Consider the following 17,648-nt stretch of genomic DNA (forward strand, 5'->3'; position numbering starts at 1 on the left):
TCTTTCCCTTCTCTGTCAATAGACAACGGAGTTGAAAGAGCTAATAGTTCCCTTATGCGGTGCAAGCTTGGCTCCACTGATGCGGCTGTGAAGGTCTGTTACCTTTCTAGTCCTTTTCTCCCAGAAAAATCGGTGCATTTTCCTTCTCAAGTGAAATTCATAGAATTGTGTTCTGTTCTCGCAGATGCGGACGTTAGAGGTTTCTGGAGCTTCCGAACATGAAATTAGGACATTTGAGTATAGTTGCTTGGGAGAAGTACGTATTTTAGGTGCCCTGAAACATGATTGTATCGTGGAGTTGTACGGACATCAGATATCATCAAAGTGGATCACCTCAGAGGATGGTAAAACACACAAACGCATTCTGCAATCTTCTGTACTAATGGAACATGTCAAAGGAGGATCCCTGAAGGTATTTTCTTAAGACTTCCTTTGTTTTGTATCAAGATTGTAAAAGTATGTGACATGAACCATCTGCAACGGTGGTTATATTGTACAGAGTCACATTGAGAAGCTCTCTGAAACCGGCGTGAAACATATGCCCTTGGAGCTCGCGTTATTGGTTGCACGAGACATCTCGGGAGCTTTAGCGGAGTTACACTCGAAGCATATTATTCACCGTGACATAAAAAGTGAGAATGTTTTGATAGACCTGGACGGTAAACGAGCAGATGGAGGAGGAGAACCTGTTGTGAAGCTCTGTGATTTCGACAGAGCAGTCCCGCTCCGTTCTTACTTGCACAGATGTTGCATTGCCCATGTCGGAATTCCACCCCCTGATGTATGTGTTGGCACCCCTCGGTGGATGGCCCCCGAGGTTTTCCGGGCAATGCACAAACGGAAATTATATGGACTCGTACGTTTTTTCCCCCCGATTCTCTCTTGCTCATCATCTGTCGTTTTCATTCTCATTTCATTGGTTCTGACTTCTCTCTCTTGCGCGTTTTCGGCAGGAGGTGGATGTCTGGTCATTCGGGTGCTTAATCTTCGAGTTGTTAACTCTACGAGTTCCGTATTTTGAATCATCTGAGCATCAAATTCACGAATCTCTCCAGGTGAAGTAGTCTCATTCTTGATCACGAATATGTTCCTTTCAAGTATGATACCGACCCTCATAACTTCGCTCTTCACTTTGTAAACAGAAGGGGGAAAGGCCGAAACTTCCGGAGGAACTAGAGGAACTGAGCTCTGGAAATGAACAATCGACGTGTGAGAAGCTTGACCTAACCGAATCTGAAATCGAAACCATCAAGTTTCTGATCAACGTGTTCCGCCTCTGCACTGAGGAATCTCCAGGATCCCGCCCAAAGGCCGAAGACCTTCACGACATGATTCTTTCGCATTGGAGAAAAAACCCAAACCAATGATCAAAAGGCGGCATTTTTTTTGTTTATCGATCTCCAGGTACTGTTTCCAACGCGAATCTTGAGCATACAATACCTTAAGTTTAACGATTCATTCCGAATTTAGGAGTAGGGAAAAGATTCCCCCAAATCTCCGGCGGATTAGGGTTTATACGAATGCGGGAGATTTGATTAGGGTTAGGAGTCCATGTGTTGTCTTCTTCCGTCTTAAGATGACATTTGTGTAGGCTGTTGTGTTTAAGATTCTGTCTGTATCATTTTTTTTTAAATTATTATTATAATGTAAGGCTCAAAATGCATCCTTTCTTTTAACTCCACACAAGGAGAAGAGAAGAGAAGAGAAACTTGGTTGATTTTTCTCATTTGCCTTTGAACCTCTTATACTTTTGGATTTATTTATTTGAAATTAAATAGTGCACATTTTACGAGTGAACTCTACGCTATGATTATCACTTAGTTAAACATGTGAAATTGGGTCATCCATCATCGCACACGTCATCTAAACCCATGCAAATGCAAATGATGTTCGTAGTTTGGATGTCCATTTCATAAACTAATAAAAAAAAATTGTTGAGAGTTGAGCTTTTCCAGTGGACGGCACTAAGTACAAAGATGAACATATACACATACATATATATATATATATGTATATATATATGCATGTTGGCGCGTGTGTGTGTGTATATATATATATAAACATGCAAAATAATGGTCCCCCCAATGGGCTTTTAACTCAGTAACTTCACTCCCCTTTTGCCTCTCATGCGTGAAGGAGGTTCCCTTTCACTCCTTGAGATGCACAAAATTCATTCGTAAAAGAAAAACAACATTTCAAGGAACCAATAGGTTTTAAAGACATCAATCCCCTGTTGACAACTTGTCGGATATTAATGATTATTACTACTTTTGGTTATGTTCTCTTCTTCTCTTTTAGTTATACATATATATATGGGTCAGTTCTAGGGTTTGGAATAATTAAGAAATATAAAATTTATACGATCTATTCTGTATATGCAAAAACAATTAATCTAATCTACATTCCAATATATATATATATATATATATATACAGATTTTTTTTGGTAAAATTTTACCCAAGATATACAGATTATTTTAATTGACATAAAACATTAGGGAGGGGTCATTTCCTTTTTCTCTTTTTTTTTTTGGTCCCCTGATTTATTTATTAGTTACATACATCAATTTATTATCGTCTTAACTCGTAACACGAGAATTGAAATATACTAATTTTCACTATGTAATAATAAAGCCAAGTAGCCTTTCAGTGACCTAGATACCTATCATCGCCACTTTGTTTTTTTTTTTGTTTAAATAAATAAGCATATCATAATCTTCCTCTCTAGCATTCATTAAAAGTCTATTTAAACCTTCGTCTCCACCTTCTTTTCATCTCTCTCTCTCTCTCTCTCCTAACACAGTCTCTATTGTGTGTGTGTGTGTCTATGTATATATATATATATATGCTTGTGAATGTGTGTGATCCCGTATGGTGAGGTGCATGTAAGCTTAAGGTGTACCGACATCTGGTGAAGCTGCCAGCATGATCTCAACTTCTCTCTCTCTCTCTTTCTCTCTCTAAATATTAGTATGAGGGAAGATCAGATCATGTGGCAGTTTCACCCGTTGATGGTTGCACCCGGCCCTAAAACCCTAAATCTGAAACCCTAATTCCCTATTTTGTTCTTCAGTATCTCCGATTACGATTCCACCATCTCACAAATCTTGAAGCAGGAGATCCAATCCACTTGTTCATAGATCTCGTCGTCGTTACCTCGTAAGTCCAATGTCATCGATCTATATATACATGTCTGCGAGTATTGGAGATTACATATATGAGTACCATTAGAATTTTGTTTCTTCACTTTGATTATAATTTCATTGTTCGTGTCTCTGTATGGTTTCAATGTTGGCAACAATATCCAACAAAGAATCTTCAGGATCTGAAGATTTTTTTTATATCCTGTGTGTATGTGTGTGTGTGTATATATATATATATATATATGAACTCCAAATCTAGGCAGATCCGATGGTCATTTTAGTGAGATAATAAAGATTTATTGCTGCAATTACCGATCTCATCAATGAGAAATACCAATAGATATTTACTTTTGAAAGGCTGATGTACAGAACGTTTTAAGTAAATGAAATATACAAATCTTTATCAAAAAAATAATATTTACACTACCAACATATGAAATGTTCAAACACTAGTATATATATATATGTTTGGTAGCTGAAAAAAATTATTCAGATTCAAGAATATGCTACTCACAAAGGGTACTTAATTGTTTTGAAGTAGATTTATTATCGAGTTGTTTGAATGATTATTAACTTGATTGCCCATTAGGGTTTTTTTTTGTGATTTATATTCTTCGCGTTTTCCTTTATTATTTATTCTTTAAATCCCAAGATCAAAGGGTTAATTAGGTTTTGTTGTCTCCTCACTCTTTTTTGCATCTTTCAAGATCCGTTAACCAATAAATATGTGTGTTTGGATGTATATATATACATATATACATGTACATATGTGTGTGTTTATATATAGGAATGTCAAACGTTAGAAGAGGATAGGGGGTGTACATGTATATATAGATATGTATGTTTCCTTTTGCTTTGGTTTGGATGTGTGTCTCGATACAGCTGAATTAGTTTCAAGACACTTATTGCAGATCAAAACCCACCATGTATATATATAATATGCTTTATTAATTTTTGTTGTATATATGTTTAGTGATGCAGGGATCTGTTCGAACAAATTTGAAATAACCACACCGTAATCAAAATATATTTTGCTATTTTTTAATAAAAACCCGAATCAAATTCAATTTGATTTATTTTATTTGATTCTCTCTCTATATATATATATAAATGAACGGTTAAATCCAAGGTAAACGAAATTAAATTCATATGGGCCCAGAGCCTGTTTACTGACATACTAGTGGGCTTTAAGGGCCCAACAAGGCAATACTACTTTTACAATAAAAAATCCAATAAAATAACAAAATAAAAAAGCGGGCTTTTTAAGCCGCAGGCACATAATAACAGTCGCAGAGAAGAAGAAGATAAAGCGAGGAAATGGTGGCGATAAATTCAACGGTCACAGTTCTCTCTCCCAAGTCCATTCCCAGAGTTATCGAATCGAAACTCGGGATTAGGGTTTCTGACCAGAGCTTCCATTTCTCTCCAAATGCTAAATCTTACGGAAAATTATGTCCGAGATTGAGGTTATCGAAGCTGGTCACGGCGGCTGGATTGTCGGAGGTCGAACCGGACATCAATGAAGATCCGATCGGTCAATTTGAGCTCAATAGTATCAGTCAGGTAAGAGTCTTAGTTAGTTCTTCGACTCGTAATCCCGATTACTTGTGTTATGTTCCGTTTCGGATAGAGGGAGCGAGAGACCGAGGTCTTCGACGATTGCTGAAATGTGATTGAGGGTGGTTTTGCATTGTCGATGATCATTTCAGGAGGACTTCAAGTATGGATACTACGACGGAGCTCATACGTTTTATGAAGGGGAAGAGGAGAAGGGTATTTGTTCTGTTCTTGTTCCAATTTCGATTTTCAGCTTGCCTCTGACGTAATAGCTTTTACCGCCATCTGATAATAGTATCATGATAACTTCACTGAAATAATGATCTCATAGACTCATCCTACCATGAACGATTGCTTATTTCAGCTTCTTCGTTTTGGATTTGGAAAGGGAATCCTAAATGATTCTCATTTCAATTCGGCTCTCAAGGCCAAATATCATCTGAGAGGCTAATACCATGAACGGGGCCATGATTTCACAACAGTTCTGCTGTGTCCATTCTTTCCTTAGCCATAATGATTTCTGTGAAATGTTAATCAACATTTCAATGGTTTCAGTGACATTTTGGGGAGCAATCGCGGATGACATCGCTGCGGTGGAACCCCCAACTGGTTTCCAAGGTACCCATTTCGCAGATGCGTTTTGAAAGAAAACCCTTTCGAGGAATCGGATTTGATGGAACTTTGCCTCCATATGCAGGATTCATTTCATGGATGTTCCTTCCTGCTATCGCCGCAGGGATGTACTTCAATGTTCCGGTGAGCGAATTCCTTCGGAAAAAACCCCAAATCTTCCCCTGATAAACGAACACGACGACGAATTCTGAGATTATAATTAAAACGTATGGAACAACAGGGGGAGTATCTGTTCATAGGAGCGGGATTATTCACGGTGGTGTTTTGCATAATAGAAATGGACAAACCAGACAAGCCTCACAACTTCGAGCCTCAGATATATAACATGGAGAGAGGAGCTCGTGACAAGCTCATCAATGACTACAACTCCATGAGCATTTGGGACTTCAACGAGAAATATGGCGACCTCTGGGATTTCACCATCAAAAAGGACGATATCGCCAAGAGATGATCACATGTCTCAGATTATCTGTTATTGTTCCTATTAGTTTTTGTCCCATATATGTATAAATTATTAAATTCTCGTGTAACATTACCGTATATAAAGGCTAAATCAGTAACAAAACGCAGCGTTTTGTGAGCCTTCCGCATTTTATTTGTGGGAAATCAAACACACGAACGTGAGGGCTGACAAAACGAGTAGCCCTAGTCTCTCTTCCTTTTGGCCCAAAAATAAAAAGACTCCGGCGATGGCGCACGGCGGCTACGGCAAGGGGAGGGTGGCGGAGCGGAAGAAAACGGCGGGAAAGGGCCGGATATTGAAAGGGTTGGGCGTGGAGAAGAAGCCTAAGCATGTCTCTTTCAAGAACCAGATTCGCTCCATCGAGCGCATGCTTCGTAAAGTACGCTCCTTTACTTTTCTACTGTCTGCTGCTGGTGTTTCCATTTTTAGGGTTTAGTGTCGATATTCCGTTCGGTTTCGGTTTTTTAGCGTGGGTCTATGGCTTTATCAGTTCTTGCTCTGTGTTCGCTTGAAATTTCTGAGGAGTTTATTTCCTCGTGGTTTTCTGGGAAAATTTCGGTTGCTCAGTGTTATGATGGAAAGATGAGGTTTTTCTGATGTCTGGGTTGGTGCATTATACGATCATATGTGTTTTCTTAGTTGATATGGAGAAGTAATATATACACACTTAGAAGGATGCGAGCTTGTTTATCAATGTAAATTTCTAATGAACCTGACATGTTTTAGTTTCTGGAGCTGGCAATGACATTCATGTGTCGGTCAATGGAAATGGGATGGTTTCCAACACTAACTTTGGGTACATTGTCTCAAGGATCTTCCTCCTGAAGTAAGAGAGGCCCAGGAGAAGAAGCTGGAAGACATTAAGAGGCAGCAAGACATCCATACCCGTCTTGCTGTGGAACGTAAAATATTCCTCAGGAACAAAAAGATTAAGTTTTTTGGTAAAAAAAATCGTTACTTCGTTGCGTAATTGGCTTGTTTGCCTCATTTTCGTGTTGCTCGAAATGGAAGAGTAAAATAGGACTTTCCTTTGTGTAGAGAGGAGAAAGATCGAAAGGAGAATAAGACGTCTTGAGAAGCTGCAATGTACTTCATCCGGCCATGTGCAGGATACCGAGATAGCTGAGCAGATTTCTAAACTGAAAGAGGACCTTGAATATGTTAGGGTAAGCTCCCTTTTGACAGTCTTCTGCAATCCATCGTTGGTACTTGGTATCTCAGTTCTCTGATAAACTTTCGAATCAGAAAAGATAGAATGCTGATGAACTAGTTGAAATTGTTTTTTTTTTCTTGCTGAAATTTTACTGTGTAAAAAATGCAGTTTTTCCCCAAAAATGAGAAATACGTCTCTCTATTTACTGGTGGGGATGATTTAGAAGTGGCTGAGCGGAGAAATGAACTGCGGAAGCAGATTAAGGCCAATATAATTGCTGCTGCTGCCAGCGGAAAAGATTTGGAAGGTACTTCTAATATGTTGATTTCCTTCTCTAAAAGTTTGTCACCCTTCTTTTTAGAACTTTCTGCTTAGTTTGCATTTCTTCTGGCTTGAATACTTTCTTGTATTTGCATTTTCACTGTCATTTTGGCTATCGACAAGCAGAGACAGGGAGTGAAGACGATGGGCATTTGGACCTGAGTGATGATGATTTCTTTCTCAACGGAAGCACAAGTGATGAAGCAGATGCTGATGAGGAGTGTACTGATAAAAGCACCAGGTACACCTTGTTTACGTGGAATGCTTTCGCCAAATGCCAATGTGTTTAAGTCTAGCTCTCCAATTTTCATCAGTCTATGAGTTGAGATATAAAAAACATGGGCTACATGATTTGAGTTTTACCTCTTTTTGGCGATAAGTACAAGTTTTATAATTGCTTTCTTTTAATCAGAGTTCACTGCTTGGTAATTACATTTTTGTGTACCTAACCAAGAGGATTCCTGACAATTGTCCACCCTTGGCCAGGGAGCCGGCTTCTAGTGCTTCTGCCAGAGCAACGTCCGGCATGTCCAGTGATGAAAGGATCCAGGTATGATGCTAGTACAGTGTCAAAGTTACTGAATCATTGGTACTTTTGTTGGAATCAATGTACTGCAAGATATATTGTCGTTTCAATAAAACTGAAAATTCTAACATGCCCGGAAGTCTAATAATCGCGATGGATGGCTGAAAATCTAGCATGTTATATGTAGAGAATGAATTAAGTCTGAGAGATGTTGGGTGTGCTTTTACTACATGACACTGCCATTCACGACGAAACCTGAGTTTCGAAATTCGATGTTACTAATCAGCTTTCCGAACACAATGCCATTTTGCAGAAGCAAAATTCTGCTAGGGCTTTAATGCCACCGCCACGATCGAGGTCTGCATCAACATCAAGGAAGAATTCATTTGCCAAAAGGGATGAGATGTCTACATCCAGCAATGCTTCAAATAGCAGAGGCGGGTCTTCACATAATGCGAGGGCCACTTCAAGTTCACGCACGGGTCAGAGTAGCAACCCGAGTTCGAATTCTGATGCTCATAAACCAAAGAGGAAGAGAAGGCCTAAGAAGAAGAAGCAGCAGGTCACTTTCTCCTCATTCTCACTCGTTTAACACTTACCATCGTGTGCTTCTTAACAGAACAAAAGGGTACTTAAATCAATCTTAGGAATCTCTGTTACTTTTGCAGGCATGATGACTTGCCACCCTACCGACATTTGAAGAAACACCAAGAAGCTCCTACCACACTTATCACTTGCCATAATTCTCCAATGTGAGCTGCAGCGATGGCCTGTATTGGTCCCCCAATGCATATAAATGGCTTAGATGAAGTGGTGAATCCAGATATAGGCGGCTGTTGTTTTTGGTCCGAACAATCCTTTGAATCCCGATATAGACTTTGTGCAAAAGCTTCTCCCTTTACGTATCTTCACGAGATTTTTGAATTTCAGGCTTTTTGTTGTTTCCTCTTTCATACATCTGCAGCTCACAAGATTCTGTACGAATGTGTGTATTGATTATGCAGAAGTTCTTACACAGATCTTGAACGCAATGGGAGAGAGAAACAGAGCCGACCTTGTCTCTCTTCACTTGACCCGGTACGTTAGATGGGCCTAATGGGCCGAGACAAATGGGCTCAGATTTTGTTGTGCCAGGGTTCTGGGCTATCTCTAACTTCCATGTAATCCTATATTCTATAATAATACAATACATATTAATATTTAGGGATTATTTTTTTATTATTATTATTCAAACTACGGATCCTATATCAAATATTAATTTTGATTTCAGGGATTGGAAACTATATGAAACTAAACAAATTGTACAATAAAATAATATAATATCTTTATTGGTGAGTGGAATCAATAAAGCGATCCACCAAATCTCAAGGACGTACTAATTTTCTTGATTCGGCAATCATCTTTGATTTTCTCCACTAAAGTTTGTGGGATCAACGGAAAATCAGATTATTCTTAATCCCCATATATATATTGATTGCCTTTTTTACACATTCATATATAAATATATAGGATGAATATCTTTGAACCCATAATAAGTTTGACTTAATTATATTATCTTTTTTTCGGCGGGATTAAAAACATCACGGTAATATAATTAATCCGTGTATCGTTGAAAGAAGAGAAAGCGTACGGGAACGAGGAGAAATAATAATCTAAGATTACGATTTTAAATTTGGGGAAATTAAAGAATAATAATTATAAAATAAATTATTAATAATTAATTAAATAAAGTAGAAGTTCTAAGCAAAGGGTGACGTGGTTAGCCCCATCACGGTGCGAAATCTGTCTAGAGTTGTACCAACATCTGGAATAACATGTGATCTTGGAGGAAGATTCCCATATATATATATATATACATTAAAAAAATAAAATATTTTGTATATGTATTTAAAATATTATAACATCATTCATAAAAATGATCAAAACGAAAATGGATTAGTCATTAAATCAAACAATGTGGTTTATTGAATTTTAAACTAATGTACTCACTGGGCCATGTCTCATGATTAATTATTAGTGTATACATCATGGGAACCAATAATGATGGTGACCATCAATATCTCGGGAACTTAAATTATAGTTCTTTTTCCAAATTGGTTATATTTTATTAAAAAAAACGATTATATTTTACTCCATCCGTTTCAAAATATTTGTAGTTTTAGATTATTATCCATGTTTCAAAATATTTATCATTTTACATTTCCAATATATTTTTTTTAAATAATTTCCAATTTTATCCTTACCAAATTCCAATACATTATTAATGATAATATTGTTTTTATTATTAAATAAAGAGTATATATGATTTTTATTTTCATTTCTTAAAAAATGTGAAATAAGTTAAAACAACAAACATTTTGAAACGGAGGGAGTATATGTTTGTTCTCTCGCAAATTTCTTAGTACGGCACTGATTATCTTGCAGGAAAAAGGGTTTTGGATAGAAATGAGAAATTAGGGCAAGGAACATAAGTAGGGCTTAAGATTATGATGTTCCCTTTTTGTATTCAGTTGATGTGATTTATCCCTTGTTATCTCTACACGTTTGGTCTCACCAATATTGCTTTGGAATTTGTGGTGACATGATCATTCCTTTGTGAATTTGATGCCCTTCATATATATATATATATATATATATATATATATATATATATATATATATATATATAGAGAGAGAGAGAGAGAGAGAGAGAGAGGACTCCTGAATGCATTCATATACCGCACTTTCATTTGTTTTTTTATGTTTACTTTTTTTCCCAAAAATATGTTGGAATCTATATATGTCGATCGGCTATGGTTTATACTATACACGCCATCAAAACAAAATTCTATATATGTGTACCGAATTTGAAGTGAGATGTGTGTGTGTATATATATGTATATATATATATATTACCCATTTCATTGTAATATTTTCTATATGATTTGATTAATTCCATATATGACAAAGTCTCATTTATAATTAAGTAGCATTATTTTATACACATCTCAAATATTACTCGTTACCTGATAGTCCAGTGGTGGAGAGATAATAAAATTATTTTCAAAATTTTGGGTTCGATTCCACTAGTAGAGAAGAATGGATACAATTAATTGCGTAACTAATTACTGACTCCAAACTTAGAAGATTAAGTAGAGGCCGAAACCCACCCAATAAACTAATAAAGAAAATGTTCTTCTGATTGAAATATTAATCCTAATATATAGCAAAATACAATAAAATATTCTATATATAATATCTAAGATAAATTATAATTATATTAATGATAATATTTTAGGAATAATATCTTCATATATTAACTTCTTAGTTATCCAAAAAAATCTCCTTCATATGGACCGAATTCGTTGTATTTACGTTATCGATATGAAGTGAATAATGCTTATAATGCTTTACTGCTTACGTGAACAGTTAATTATTGGGGTAATTAATATATATATTATATACGAAAGTTTCTAATAAAAAAAACTCAAATGATCAATGCACAAAATATTATTTATTTAATTTTTCCTTGCATAGTACCTTCCAACTTTCATACAACCCATGTCTTAGTTGACAAATATACATATATAATGTATGTATGTATGTATGTCTGTCTGTATATATATGTGTGTGTGTTCTAAGCTATATGTATAATTTAATTTCCGATTGTTGGAATAATGATTCGATTGTGATTTGTGCCTCTATATATACATACACATGCGCACACACATCGTTCTATACATACACACATATATTTGTTTGCCTTTATATTTACAAGTGAACTCTACAAATAATTATATATACTTTGACATATTTGTTTATTTATTTATCAGTATATGAATATATATACTTTATTTGGCGTGAGAATATTATACATGAATGCTGGGCTTTTAGTTGTGGGATGAATAATTGAGTCATGTGGGTATGATGTGCATAATTGGAAGGTTCCGACGAAGAATCTTACGGAAAATAAATTACAATATAAAAAATAATTAACTATAATCATAATGTTCATCTATGTTCATACACTCTCATATGAGATGTCTCTGCCTCGCCATCCAAAGAATCTCTAATTAAATAGATGCCGAAACTAAAAAAAATAATTTATTTGTTATAAACATATTTTTTTTTTAATCTATTTACGAATAATTGTGTAAATTGAAATTGGTATATAAGAGTAATATTCACCTCTTTTGCGTTGGAAATGTAGTTGACACGAGATATATTAATCTTTTTTTTTCTTTCCAATTACTCTACATTAATTCGACCGTTATCGATGCTTGTGCAATATACCGATTGCAATATAATGATGGGCTATGACGTCAAACTTTTGCAAAAGTGTTCGCTCCTTTTATTTGTTAAATTTCATATACAAGAAAATATTTTTTTAATTAAAATTTTCATGTATATGTATATACACTAACCACGAGTATCTGTAACCCTAACCCAGAGAAAAATCCGCGACGACGATGATGGTGGCATCATCAACAGCAACAGTACCAATTGAAACAATAACAATATTATATTATAAAAAATATTATATTATATAGTAGAATGTGTTTGATCAAACGGTGTAGATTCGTCCACGTGTTGAGAACCCAATAATCAACGATCTTAAATACGACATACGCAATTACACACACATGCAGCGATCCTCCTCGCACAGAGATACTTATATTATTTGGGTCTCTAAACCACTTTTCTCCTCCATTACACCTCAAGAACCTTATTGCAAAGAAGGATTTAAACCATTTTTTTTTCGAAGAAGAAGAGAACAAATATTTTCCAAGAAAATCTCAGAAAGAGGTAACATTGGAGAATTGGGAAGATATATAAATCAGGCGAAAATGCTCGGCGGCGGCGTCGATCTGAACTTGAAGGATACCGAGCTGTGTCTGGGACTTCCCGGCGGCGGAGAGACGGCGGCTCCGGTGTCCGGAAACAAGAGAGGGTTCTCGGAGACGGTGGTGGATCTGAAGCTGAATCTGAACAATGAGCCTCGTGATCACAAGGACTTAGGATCTGTCACGACAGAGAAAGATCCTTCTTCCCTTGCTGCTGTCCCTGCTGACAATAGTTCTTCTTGTCCCAAGGACCCTTCCAAACCTCCTGCTAAGTAATTTTCCGTTCGACCCTTTTTAATCTTTTTTTAACGTGTCTAATTAAGAAACTCGTAATCTCATGCATGCAACGGCTTATTAAGCGCACATACATAATCGAACGAGGCAAAACATATATCGATAATTTATCATACGTAAAAGAAATCACGCGATACAATTTACATGTTCAATTAATACAATCTTTTTGGTAGGGCACAAGTTGTGGGTTGGCCACCGGTGCGGTCTTACCGGAAAAACATGACGGCGATGAGTCAGAAAGCAAGCGGCGGCTCGGCCACGTTCGTTAAGGTTTCAATGGACGGAGCTCCCTACCTGAGGAAAGTCGACTTGAAGATGTATAATAGCTATGAAGACCTCTCTAATGCCCTGGCCAAGATGTTCAGCTCCTTCACAACGGGTACGTATACATATATGTGTGTATATATATTGAATACATACGTATAATATATATGTTGGCTTAATTTGTTGATGACGCATATATATATACACATATGTTGGGTTTGGAAAATAAATGAAGAAAAAGGAAACTATGGAGCACAAGGGATGATAGATTTCATGAACGAGAGCAAGCTGATGGATCTGCTCAACAGTTCCGACTATGTTCCCACCTATGAGGACAAAGATGGTGATTGGATGCTCGTCGGCGATGTCCCTTGGCTGTATGTCTCATTGTCTTTTCTTTTTCCCATTTTTATTTCTCTTTGGTATCAGAATTTATTATTATATACATAATACATGTGTGTTATTATTAGTATATAGAATCAGAGTATTTTTCATGCTCCAAATAATACTATTCACGTCGTGATATTGATAAAAATAAATAAATAAATCAAGCCTCAAAACCAAAATTTGAAGAAAAAAAATCCACCTTTTCGTTTGTATATATGTCTGTATCAATTTGTACATATTCATATATACATGTATTTCGTAATTACAACATATATAAATCTGATAATTGTGACAATCATTCGAAATAAATTAGTTTTGCTCCTCTCAGAATTTTGGACTCATTTGAATATTTGATATTTTTCCCCATTATAATAGTTATGATATAGTGTGCATATATATATATATATATCAAGTAAATTATTTTTCATATAGAAATATTTCTAATTACAATTAAATTTTGCATTACATGTACTGTTTAATTTGTTTACATTTTTTGTTTTAAAATTTTGGTGTTCTGTATAGGATGTTCGTTGAATCATGCAAACGCTTACGTATAATGAAAGGATCCGAAGCCATCGGTCTCGGTAAGTATTTTTCCTTAACCGAAGTACGTATACTTATGTCCTGTAAGAAATCATAGTATTTAATTTAAATTCCTCGCAATTACAGAAAAAAATATAATTTTTTTCCTTCCAACTTATACTTTTTTATGGGAAAACCCTAATTTTGTATGTCTGTGTTTTTTTGTCCTTTTATTATAAATTCCAGCCCCGAGAGCAATGGAGAAATGCAAGAACCGAGCTTGAAAGAATCCACTATATATGTAATATATATGCCATCATTATGGATTTAGTTAACACATTTATGGTGTTAATTTTTTTTCGACAAAAACATTGTTCGATTTCTACTTTAAATGTACGTGTTTTGATCTGGATTTGGTATATAGATATAGTATTATATTATATATGTTCTGAGATGCGAGACACTTGTAATGGACAAGAAGTAATAAACTTGAACCGTATGCGTCTCTTTATCTGTTTATTGCCAAGATTTAAAATTATATCCATTATATAAATATATTAAATATATCCAAAAGATTCTCTTGTTGGTTTATTGATTTCTTGGAACTTTAAGTGATAATTGGGTTTGGTTGGAGGAAGTAAATTAAATTAGAGGTTAGGAGCCATAGGAAGGGGAGCAAAGCCATGTGCATGTTGAGAACTTGAGATGTGTTTCTTAATTTTATTACCTTTGCTTATTTCCTATTTCAGCTAGCCAATAATATTTAAATAAAATGTACAAACTAGGATGATACGCAAAAAGAAATTAATTCAATATTCCTATTCTTCCAATGTCTATAATCCATAAGATATTGAGAAATCATTTCTTAAAAATGTAGATTTTTAGTCACCAAAAACATTTTCATTTATTCCTTCTATTTCAAAATATGAATAGTTTTAAGATTTTTAACATGTTCTAAGAAAATACACAAACAACCTATAATGCTCCTAGTTATCGGTTTAAAATTTTTCCAATATTCTGGTATATTCTTGTAAGGGCCATGATATTTTCTTAATTAATTGAAAGTCATATATATTATTTTACCAAAAAAATCATATATATAATAATATGGAATCTATTGGTCCTGCTTTGATTATTGGTAGTTAATGAAGCTAATCATATATACCTATGTGATTAACTTTGTCTTATTTTTTTCAACGTAGGCGGCGGTCCAAAGCAATGCAGATACCATTTTTTTTAATATAATATAAATAGCACATCATATAGAAACAGAATACAAATCCCAATGTAATTTTCATAGATCAGTATAAGCACATGGAGATGAATGCATTGCTCCAACGTCCATGTATATGTTCATACATGCATGTGTAAACACCAACAACATTTATATCACACAAATATTATATACATATATATATGTGTGTGTGTGTGTATTCTCGTGTATATGTGTATTGTATATATACTGATTTATTGGATCCGGCAGTTTTGTGGCGGCAAGAGCATGTTCAATGTTTGATGGGCCCAACTATTAATTAATGACAAGTTGGCAAAAACCTAATGACAGATTTTTTCTAATTCATTATTATTATTGGGAATAAAATAGGTAGTGGATTACTTGTCGTGCTTATGGGCTTTAGTGAATAAATATTGTTCCTTGATTTGGGCCTATGTGGCCCATTATCCTTTTCTTTAAAGGGAAAATTCTTCACGAGCCTTCTCCGGTAAACCGATGAATCAGTTCGGTTTTAGATTGGTTTCGTTCCGGTTTAATCCTCTGTCCGTGATTCGGTTTTGGAGGGTCAAACTGGTTTAGCCAAAATCATTGGCTTTTATCGGTGAAACAAACCGGTTAATATCGGTATACGGGTGGAGTTTCTGTTATTTTCTGCTAGAAAAGCATCATCTGTACATCGTAAACCGGTGAGATTCAGATAACCGGTTTGGATTTGCTTCAATTTTGAAACGGTTTGTTCTACTGAACCATCCATTTTCTTCAACGATCGGGGTAATGGCACAACAATTCAGATTTACACGACGAATTCAGAAAGGAACAAAAACCCTAGATCACCAAATTCGTTTGAGCCAGAGAAGAAATCGATCATATACCGCTGTAATCTCCACGCGCGCCGTCATTGTCGCTGCCTACGCCGGAGAGCATGGGCCCGTACGGTGATTCCAGATCGTCCACTAGATCTTCCGTTCCTCTTAGCGCAGCGTGCAGGATCACAAACAGAACGCCGAATCCGACGGTGGAGAGAGCCTTCAGCCAAACTCCGGTAGTGACGAGCGCGGCGATCGTCAGACCGATTAGAAGCACCGCTACGACGCCGTCGTCGACGGAGAAGCCGAAAATCGTGAGAGGATCCTCTCGAGCGAAGTAGAGGAAGAACCAGGCGAGTCCTACGGCGATGAATGCGAGGATGGCGATAGGGTGCGTAATTAGGGTTAGAACGAGGAGGAATAAGAGTATGAAAGAGTAATTGACGCGGAAATGGGCGAGGTTCTGTGTGACGCGCGTGGTGGCGTCGGCGACGGAAGACGGGAGGCTGAATGCGGAGAGATCTAGGAAGTCGCGCCACGGGCGAGCTGCTCCGGTGATAGACTCAGCGGTTTCTTTGAAGCCAGAGATTATATGGTTCGCCATTATTGTTTGTTTGTGTCGGAAACCTCTGAAACCCTATATTTTCTCAGACCGGAAGAAAGGTGAAGCGAGTCGATCTGTTTTTTTTTGTAACCAAATGACAGTCCAAGCCCATTGAATAAAGCCCACTTAGCTTTACTCGTTGGATATTATTATTGTTATTATATTGTTGTTGTTGTTGTTTATTATTTCATTTGTTTATACACATGTTTTGTGAAAATATGTACAAACTATAATAAGGTGTTGGAATTTCATGTCAAATGGGTAGTTCGTTCATACGAGTCCAAGAAATACAGTGGAAGGTTCCGCAATCGTTTTTAGTAAAAGTAAATAAACCTATCCAACAATTATAATATATATATATATATATATATATATATATATCACTATGCAAAAAAATATGGCAAAGTGGTAGGAAGTTTCCTAGTGTACACGTTTGTGTTATGAGCAATTAGTTAACCCAATGAGGCTAATTAGTAATTCCTCATCATTAAGTAATACACGTTTGCATTAAACTGGCAGGGAAATGAGATATATATATATATATATATATATGACAAAAAAGTTTCTTTTAAACCCTTTTGTATGGTCCGTCGTTGACTTTCGAATTCAACGTAGAAACTCTCCAATGCACCAATTGACCATGTGCTGAATATGCTTCACATGCTGCAACTTACTCGAACCCCCCAGCACACGTGACGGAATTACCGTATATAAACCATAACCCCAAAGAAAGACAAACACAGTGAGGAATATAACAAAAAAAAAGGATCGATCATGGATCCTCACTTGTTATCGCCAGATTTCCTGTTCCCAGAAGAAGGTTCTTTCTGGTACGAGGTTTTCGGAGAACGAAGCCGTGTCCCTGTTCAGAAACAGAGCGCCTTCAGACCGTACAATAAAGGCTCGCCGGCGAAGCCCG

General features: G+C 36.2%; 6 protein-coding genes across 7 annotated transcripts in view; 5 read left to right on the forward strand and 1 right to left on the reverse strand.

Moving 5' to 3' along the window:
• The window catches only part of LOC104826066, a 6,395-nt gene extending 4,676 nt beyond the window's left edge, over positions 1–1,719 (forward strand). Inside the window, exons 8-12 of one of the 2 annotated variants that reach the window (XM_019204112.1) lie at positions 9–93; positions 185–412; positions 500–856; positions 954–1,055; positions 1,143–1,719. In XM_019204112.1, the coding sequence (XP_019059657.1) occupies positions 9–93; positions 185–412; positions 500–856; positions 954–1,055; positions 1,143–1,367 (997 nt within the window). In that variant the 3' untranslated portion in view covers positions 1,368–1,719. Of the gene's footprint in view, positions 94–184; positions 413–499; positions 857–953; positions 1,056–1,142 lie in introns of both variants that reach the window. The other variant, XM_010558579.2, reaches the window with a different exon arrangement.
• Positions 1,720–4,421: 2,702 nt separating this feature from the next.
• Positions 4,422–5,918, forward strand: LOC104826067 (photosynthetic NDH subunit of subcomplex B 5, chloroplastic). The gene is made up of 5 exons (XM_010558580.2): positions 4,422–4,705; positions 4,852–4,915; positions 5,255–5,317; positions 5,397–5,455; positions 5,553–5,918. The coding sequence occupies exons 1-5, from the start codon at positions 4,460–4,462 to the stop codon at positions 5,781–5,783; spliced, it is 663 nt and encodes a 220-aa protein (XP_010556882.1). The 5' UTR covers positions 4,422–4,459; the 3' UTR covers positions 5,784–5,918.
• LOC104826068 (rRNA-processing protein EFG1-like) lies at positions 5,919–8,812 on the forward strand. The gene is made up of 8 exons (XM_010558581.1): positions 5,919–6,174; positions 6,607–6,736; positions 6,834–6,961; positions 7,117–7,255; positions 7,396–7,510; positions 7,756–7,819; positions 8,109–8,357; positions 8,464–8,812. Exons 1-8 carry the CDS (start codon positions 6,022–6,024, stop codon positions 8,467–8,469), a joined length of 984 nt encoding a protein of 327 aa, XP_010556883.1. The 5' UTR covers positions 5,919–6,021; the 3' UTR covers positions 8,470–8,812.
• A 3,625-nt stretch (positions 8,813–12,437) lies between these two features.
• On the forward strand, positions 12,438–14,596 carry LOC104826069 (auxin-responsive protein IAA17). Its single transcript, XM_010558582.1, has 5 exons — positions 12,438–12,890; positions 13,086–13,291; positions 13,412–13,553; positions 14,086–14,147; positions 14,332–14,596. Exons 1-5 carry the CDS (start codon positions 12,622–12,624, stop codon positions 14,367–14,369), a joined length of 717 nt encoding a protein of 238 aa, XP_010556884.1. The 5' UTR covers positions 12,438–12,621; the 3' UTR covers positions 14,370–14,596.
• Positions 14,597–15,991: 1,395 nt separating this feature from the next.
• LOC104826070 (PRA1 family protein D-like) lies at positions 15,992–16,868 on the reverse strand. Its single transcript, XM_010558583.2, has one exon. It carries the CDS (start codon positions 16,727–16,729, stop codon positions 16,184–16,186), a length of 546 nt encoding a protein of 181 aa, XP_010556885.1. The 5' UTR covers positions 16,730–16,868; the 3' UTR covers positions 15,992–16,183.
• Positions 16,869–17,503: 635 nt separating this feature from the next.
• The window catches only part of LOC104827376 (transcription factor bHLH92-like), a 1,269-nt gene continuing 1,124 nt past the window's right edge, over positions 17,504–17,648 (forward strand). The window contains exon 1 of the mRNA XM_010560549.1: positions 17,504–17,630. Within this exon, the coding sequence (XP_010558851.1) occupies positions 17,504–17,630 (127 nt within the window). The remainder of the gene's footprint in view (positions 17,631–17,648) is intronic.

The sequence above is a fragment of the Tarenaya hassleriana genome, unplaced genomic scaffold (assembly GCF_000463585.1).
Source record: "Tarenaya hassleriana unplaced genomic scaffold, ASM46358v1 Cleome5, whole genome shotgun sequence".
NCBI classification, from domain to species: domain Eukaryota; kingdom Viridiplantae; phylum Streptophyta; class Magnoliopsida; order Brassicales; family Cleomaceae; genus Tarenaya; species Tarenaya hassleriana.